This window comes from Vipera ursinii (assembly GCF_947247035.1).
Source record: "Vipera ursinii genome assembly, chromosome: 1".
Classification (NCBI taxonomy): Eukaryota; Metazoa; Chordata; class Lepidosauria; order Squamata; family Viperidae; genus Vipera; species Vipera ursinii.
This window is the reverse complement of record NC_139512.1, coordinates 291,246,764-291,254,681: the sequence shown is the minus strand read 5'-3', so window position 1 is coordinate 291,254,681 and position 7,918 is coordinate 291,246,764. Positions and strand designations below refer to the sequence as shown.

The 7,918-nt window shown below is 58.9% G+C and overlaps 1 protein-coding gene across 1 annotated transcript; it reads left to right on the top strand.

Moving 5' to 3' along the window:
* Positions 1–1,760: 1,760 nt before the first annotated feature.
* Positions 1,761–6,826, top strand: LOC310648133 (uncharacterized protein; the record flags this gene model as incomplete). The annotated part of the gene is made up of 3 exons (XM_083375855.1): positions 1,761–1,929; positions 2,683–3,314; positions 6,748–6,826. 3 exons carry the CDS (start codon positions 1,761–1,763, stop codon positions 6,760–6,762), a joined length of 816 nt encoding a protein of 271 aa, XP_083231981.1. The 3' UTR covers positions 6,763–6,826.
* Positions 6,827–7,918: the final 1,092 nt, after the last annotated feature.

The window sequence follows — 7,918 nt, the reverse complement described above, 5'->3', positions numbered from 1 at the left end:
AGCAATAATAGAGAAACAGCCATGTCAGGAGAAACAAAAAAAAACTAAGTTGGATTCAGTGGGGATTGGTTACTTAAGAAATAACAAATGTCAACGCTGCTAACATCGAATATTATTGCTTGACAAGAGATTTAGTTTAAGGTTGGGAGGGTTAGGGTTAGGGTTAGGGTTAGGGTTAGGGTTAGGGTTAGGGTTAGGGTTAGGGTTAGGGTTAGGGTTAGGATTGCACCTTTCAAGGCCATCTCTAACTAAAGAAGATAAGACCTTGGCAGGTTTTCTAACGGAAGGGAAACTGATTCTTTAAATTAATTGGAGAATATGATTAATGACAAAATTAGAAAGGTGGAGAATTGTGTTTTAATATATTATGCAAGGGGCAGAGATTTCAGATCCTAGCTTCCTTCGAGCAGGCATTTGTTGGTGTATTAGGCTAATAAAGGACTTTTAAGGTAAACAATGCCTCAGAGTCACTTGAAAAGCCTATACGTCAGAAACTTGACAACAAAAAGGGATGGAGGAATGGGTACTGAATGAATGTGGACTGAATACAAAAGTGAGTGACCAATACACAAGTAGTATATTAAGGTGCTTTGGTTGTATGTACAGGAAGAAAATAATGGGATCTAATTGCAAATCAAATACAGTGCATTCAGCCCCCCTTCACTTTTTTGTTTTGTTTTGTTATACTGCAGCCTGATTCAACAGTGTGACAGTCCTTGTAAGGACCTGCCTCAACTAGGTCTCCCAAGAAAGTAGAACTCTTGAAACAGGCATTGTGTCGGGCCTCGGGAGCCCGACACTTGAGGGGGGGTCCCTCCGCCTCCCCGGCGACCCCCGCCTACCGCCCGCCGGACCAGCCTGCCTCCTCGGGGAACTGCGGCTCTGTAGTGGCCTGGGAGACTCCAGGGGCCGCGTCGCCGTTTCCGCCGCCCTCGCCCGACGCCGCACACCAGCTGACAACGCCTGGCGGCGTGTCGGCGGCCCGGGAGGCTCGGGAGGTCACGCCGCCGCTTCAGCCGTCCTCCTCCCCCGCCGCACAACAGCTGACTGTGCTTGGCGGCGCGGCGGCGGCTCGGAAGGTTCGGGAGGCTGCGCCGTCGCTTCAGCTGTCCTCCTTCTCCGCCGCGCAACAGCTGACTTTGACTGGCGGCGCGTCGGCGGCTCGGAGGGCCCGGGAGGCCGCGCCGCCGCCCCGGTCGTCCGCCTCCGCACGGCTGACCGGCGGAGGCTCGGGTCTACTCACGGCGGCCGGGGGGGGGTTCGGGACCTACGGGGGATTCGTTAGGAGACAAGCTCCTTCCCGCCGCGGTGCCTGGGTGGCTAGGAGCTTCGGGTGTAAATGACCACAGGGGGTTTCGGAGTGGGGCACGGCAGGGAGTTGGTGAGGGGGTGGAGCACGGTGACGGCAACGCACGAGAGGAGGCTTACCTGGTTGGGCGGCGAGCAAAGGGATTTGTAGGGGTGGGGTAGGGCAGTTATAGGGAATGGGAGGGCGTGGGCGTGTTTGGGTGGAGTATGGGTGGGGGTTTTGAGTGTGTATATAATAGCGTTGGCTGCAGATAGCGGCCAACGCTGGCTTTGTTTCTTGTTGCGGCTGTTGCCTTGAAGAATAAAGTGCTTGCAGATCGCATCGGAAGTCTCTCGTTCCTGTGTTCGGCATTCTGCCCTGCTTGCTGCAGGACGAGTTTTGACAGAAAGCCAGCGTTTTCCCCTTAGCATTGTGGCCTGACTGCCTTTCTGCTGTGTTCCGTTTGTGCGCCATGGCAGAGGGCTCGCAAGGGGCTGCTTTGGAGACTGCATCGGAGGAGGCTGGCGTGGCCGGGGCGGAGGCGACAACCCCTGCGGAGAGGGACGTGGAGGACGTCCAGCCTGCTGTGAGGCCTAAAGTGCGGGAAGTACCACCAGCAGACCATGCGGTGGAGTCCCAGGGTGCTAGTAGCCAGACCCAGGGGGGGGAGTGGTGGCTGAGCTCGATCCTGGGGCGCACAGGGGTCGAGCAAGGATGAACGGGCCGGCCCAGTGGGGCTCCACTGGGTTGGAGGGAGCGACGGCTGACTGATGACGACGGCGAGGAATACAGTTATTCAACTGCACCCGGGAGCCAGACTATGGACGTGCTGCGCGATAGGTTCGGAGAAGTCGGGGCACGTGATGGCGGTTCCTGGGTGGCCATGGGCCCTGACGAAGACACGGGACAGTGGTCTCTTGGGGGGGCTCCCAGTCAGCCAGCAACGTCCCGTTTCCGACTGGCCAGCCCAAAGTTCAAGGTGCCTGGGGAGGGTGGCGTTCGGGCCCCATCCACATGAGCACAAGGAGGGCATGATGCCTGGCCAACGCCTGATCGAGGCCCTGGACGTCCGGCACCCAGATCGGTGGGGGTGTCCCAGGCTCAGTCCCGTCCACCTGTTGGACATTGGGGTCCGGGTGTGGTGTGGGGACCCCCACCGCTCACCACGACCTATGATGGGCATCCCGACCGCCTGGCCATGTTCCTAGGGCAGGTGATTAACCATCTGGACGGGTATGCCCATGCCTATCCATCACAGTGGGCGATGGTGGTGGCGGTCACCGCGTGCCTTCAGGGAGAGGCTGCAACCTGGGCAGCGGACCTTTACAGTGACCACGCCCGCAAACTCGGGGACGTGGGGCTGTTCTTGGAAGCCCTGCGTGTCTGCTTCGAAGATGTGTCTCGCTTACATCGCGCGGAGGCTGAAGTGTTAGCCATCAGGCAGCGAGGACGACCGGCAGAGGAGTATGTGCTCGAGTTCCGAAGGGTTGCGGGCAGGTTACGCTCGTGGCCCGAGCGCTTGTTGGTGCACCACTTCCGGGCCGGTCTGGATGGGGCTCTCCGACGGGCATGTGTGGTGCGGGGGGTTCCTGCACGGCTTCAGGATTGGTTCCGGGTGGCGGTGGAGCTAGATATTGGGTTGCAGGACACCCGGGGCAGGCCAGTAGTGGGTCCTGGAGCCTGGAGGGCCCCGGAGGGGCCGAAGACCGAGAGCCGGAAGCCCGAGCCGGCGGCGACACAACCCGGCCCCCTACCAGCACCCCGTCCAACGATCCGCTGTTTCCGCTGCGACCAACCGGGCCATCGGGCAGTGGACTGCCTGTTACCTCCGCTACGACCGGGGTCCAACCCTCCGGTGGCGCGGGTCCCGACCCCCAGGAGAGCTGCGGAACGCTCCAGAACAGCGTACCAGGTGGCCGACAAGACACCCCGAACATCAACACCGGTGCGTCCAGTGGGCCCGGCGGATGGACGGACTGACACATCCGATGGGTCTGAGGATCACGAGTACGAAGAGGACCCGATGGTAAGCGCTCCGGTGTGCCCTTTTGTGCTGCCTGTGGTGTTGATAAGCCCACGAACAGGTGAGAGGAGGGAGTGTAAGGCTTTGGTTGATACAGGCAGCACGCGCTGCCTCATTAGCCTGGTGATGGCAAGGGAGGCCGGTATCCCCCTTCAACGGCTCCCCAAACCCATCCGATTTCAGCAGGTAGACGGGTCCCTTTTGGGTGGAGCACCTATTACGCATGTAACGGCACTGGTGAGAATGGAATTGGGTACACACTGGGAGACTCTCCGGTTTGTCATGGTGCCGTCTATGACGGAGGCGGTTATCCTGGGGCTTACGTGGTTGGACAGGTGGGGCCCCACGGTTTGGTGGGAGGGGGGATGCTGACACCTCCGTCTCGGGACAGGGCCCCAGCCTCCTGCAAAGCATTCCTTCATGGGTCCGGAGGGGATTGGTGGGCCAGAGGGGGCCGCTGGGGTGGGAACTGAGTTTGAGACACAGGTGCCACGGGAGTACAGCGATCTCGCAGATGTCTTCGATGAGAAGGAGTGTGATGTCTTGCCACCCCACCGCCCGACGGACTGCAGTATTGAACTGGAGCCGGGGGCAAAACTGCCGAAACCCCGCATGTACGCAATGGCACCCCGGGAGATGCAGGAGCTTCGTCAATACATAGACAAGAACCTGCGGAGGGGGTTCATCCAGCCCGCTCGGCCTAAGATGGCGGCCCCTGTCTTGTTCAGGGAGAAGAAAGACGGGACCCTAAGACTGTGCGTTGATTATCGGGGGGTTAACGCGGTATGTGTAGAGCACTTGTACCCCCTCCCTTTGGTGAAGGACCTTTTAGCTCATTTGGCTACGGGCCGGGTGTTCACCAAGTTAGATCTCAGGGAGGCGTACTACCGTGTCCGGATTAAAGCTGGTGATGAATGGAAGACGGCTTTTAACTGCCCGTTGGGGAGCTTTCAGTTTAGGGTAATGCCGTTTGGACTGCAAGGAGCCCCCGCGGTCTTCATGCAGTTGATCAACCAAGTCCTGCATGACCATTTGTACCGGGGGGTCCTAGTCTATCTTGATGACATCCTCATATATTCGTCAACGCTGGAGGAGCATGTCGCCTTAGTCCGGAGTGTGCTGACCAAGCTGAGGGACGCCCAGTTATATGTGAAGCTCTCTAAATGTGAGTTTCACAAGCCCCGGCTAGACTATTTGGGATATCGGGTGTCCTCCAACGGGGTGGAGATGGACCCAGGGAAGGTGGAGGCTATCCAACAGTGGCAGGCCCCACGGACCCGGAAACAATTGCAGAGCTTTCTAGGCTTTGCTAACTTTTATCGACAATTTATTCCACACTTTGCTTCCATTGCCCTGCCGCTCACGGATCTACTACGGACTAAACAGTTGGCAACATTGCCGCGGCCAGGGCAGAAGCTTGCGTGGACCACTACATGCCAGCGGGCTTTTGAGGCGCTCAAGGCGCAATTTGCTAAGGAGCCCGTCCTACAACACCCGAACCCTGACCTGCCCTACGTAGTACAGGCTGACGCAAGCGATGTGGCTGTTGGAGCTGTCCTTCTGCAACGGCATGCAATGGGAGGATTACGGCCCTGCGCTTACGCCTCCAAGAAGCTAACAACCGCGGAGAGGGCTTGGGCTATCTGGGAGAAAGAGGCCTTCGCGGTCCGCTGGGCCTTGGGGACTTGGAGACATCTTCTGGAGGGGGCTAGCCAGGAGTTCGAGGTTTGGACGGACCATAAAAACTTGGAAGCCCTGCAGACACCCCGCCGTCTGTCTCCGAAACACGTACGGTGGGCCCAATATTTTCAACGCTTCCGGTTTCGCCTCAAGTATGTGCCCGGGGGTAGAAATTTCCTGGCGGATGCCTTATCTCGGCTACCGCAGTACGATTGTCGGAAAGAGGAGGTAGTACAGGCACTGGTACCACCGCCCCGCCCGGTAGAGGAGACGGAGCACAAGGCCAATGTTGTGACAGACGGTTTCCTGCGGACCTGTAAGGGGGCTTTGGCGACTGATGAATGGGCACAGGCGCACCCCGACACCCTCTCGTTGCGGGATGGCTTAGCTTGGCACGGGGCCAGGCTGTATGTGCCTGCAGCGGCACGGGATCAAGCGCTCTATCAATGCCATGACGCCAGGCAGGCAGGTCATTACGGGTTCGTGAAGACCCTGCATCTGGCCCGCCGCCAGTTTTGGTGGCCGACCATGAGACGAGATATTGAAAGTTACGTGCGGAGGTGCCGCATTTGCGCAACCACGAAGTCCTCTACTAACAAACCGGCGGGTCTTCTGCAACAGGTGGCAGACCCCATACGACCCTGGCAGGACATTGCCATGGACTTTGTGGTCGAGCTACCGGAAAGCAGGGGATATAACGTTTTGTGGACAGTAATAGACTTGTTCTCGAAACAAGCCCACTTTATCCCCTGCAAGGGGTTGCCTTCAGCCCGTCGACTGGCCTGGCTGTTTGTCCAACATATATATCGTCTCCACGGGGTGCCACGACGTATCATCTCCGACCGTGGGGTACAGTTCACGGCCCGGTTCTGGAGGGACTTCGTGCGTTATATTGGAGCAACACAGGGCCTGAGCTCGGCGTATCACCCAAGCACAAATGGAGCTGCAGAACGTGCAAACGCGGCGGTGGAGCGATACCTGCGTTGCTACGTCTCATATCAGCAGTCTGAATGGGCGAATCTGCTGACCTTTGCGGAAGTAGCCTACAACAACGCAGTGCATAGCAGCACTGGCTTCTCCCCCTTTAAAGTAGTCTCAGGTTATGAATTCGTCCCCATTGCCGGTTGTGAACAGGGTGCCCCGGCATCCTGCACACCTGGGGAGTGGATGCACCAGTTGGAAGAAGTGTGGGGGGTGGCAAAGAAGGCGTTAGAGCGGGTTACAGAAACGTATAAAGAGCAGGCAGACAAAAAGAGACGGCCATTTGCACTCCCTAAAGTAGGTGATCTTGTGTACCTCTCCACGAAGTACCTGCGGCTACAGGTGCCCTGCAAAAAGTTAGGCCCCAAATATCTCGGCCCATTCCGAGTTATACAAGTGGTAAACCCTGTCACCGTCAGGTTGCGGCTACCCCCCCTCCTTGGGAAGATACACCCCGTCTTCCACAGTAGCCTGCTGAAACCTGCTACAACTGCCTCTGTGGCAGTGGGGGAGGGCGGCCCTGGGCCTGTATACGGCAACCACTACGAGGTACAGGAGATCCTGGACTCCCGGAAACGGAGGGGACGAGTGCAGTACTTAGTGCTCTGGAAGGGATACCCCATGGAGGAGGCCACCTGGGTGCGGGATGGGTATGTGTGCGCACCACGCCTTCTCCGCGCGTTCCACCAAAAACATCCAGGGAAGCCGAGAGGGATCCAGGGGGGGACAGCAGGCCACATAACGGAGCACTCACCTCTCTCTTCTTGCATTCCAGGTGGGCCCCTGGTAGAGGGGGCAGCATGTCGGGCCTCGGGAGCCCGACACTTGAGGGGGGGTCCCTCCGCCTCCCCGGCGACCCCCGCCTACCGCCCGCCGGACCAGCCTGCCTCCTCGGGGAACTGCGGCTCTGTAGCGGCCTGGGAGACTCCAGGGGCCGCGTCGCCGTTTCCGCCGCCCTCGCCCAACGCCGCACACCAGCTGACAATGCCTGGCGGTGCGTCGGCGGCCCGGGAGGCTCGGGAGGTCACGCCGCCGCTTCAGCCGTCCTCCTCCCCCGCCGCACAACAGCTGACTGTGCTTGGCGGCGCGGCGGCGGCTCGGAAGGTTCGGGAGGCTGCGCCGTCGCTTCAGCTGTCCTCCTTCTCCGCCGCGCAACAGCTGACTTTGACTGGCGGCGCGTCGGCGGCTCGGAGGGCCCGGGAGGCCACGCCGCCGCCCCGGTCGTTCGCCTCCGCACGGCTGACCGGCGGAGGCTCGGGTCTACTCACGGCGGCCGGGGGGGGTTCGGGACCTACGGGGGATTCGTTAGGAGACAAGCTCCTTCCCGCCGCGGTGCCTGGGTGGCTAGGAGCTTCGGGTGTAAATGACCACAGGGGGTTTCGGAGTGGGGCACGGCAGGGAGTTGGTGAGGGGGTGGAGCACGGTGACGGCAACGCACGAGAGGAGGCTTACCTGGTTGGGCGGCGAGCAAAGGGATTTGTAGGGGTGGGGTGGGGCAGTTATAGGGAATGGGAGGGCGTGGGCGTGTTTGGGTGGAGTATGGGTGGGGGTTTTGAGTGTGTATATAATAGCGTTGGCTGCAGATAGCGGCCAACGCTGGCTTTGTTTCTTGTTGCGGCTGTTGCCTTGAAGAATAAAGTGCTTGCAGATCGCATCGGAAGTCTCTCGTTCCTGTGTTCGGCATTCTGCCCTGCTTGCTGCAGGACGAGTTTTGACACATTGTCTCAAAAGGAACTTTTATTAGAAGTTATTGATAGCAAGGAACCAACGTGAGGTCTGAGGAATTAGCCTGTGCAAGCAGTATATCAGAAGCAGTATTCGTTACTTCTCCCCCCAGGGTCCCACTGTCCATGTGAATCTCAGCCAATCCACAGGTGGTATATTGCTATGGTAGCTGGCTCCTTTGGTGCACTCTTCAAGGTCTCTCTTGATTTCATTTCCCTCCG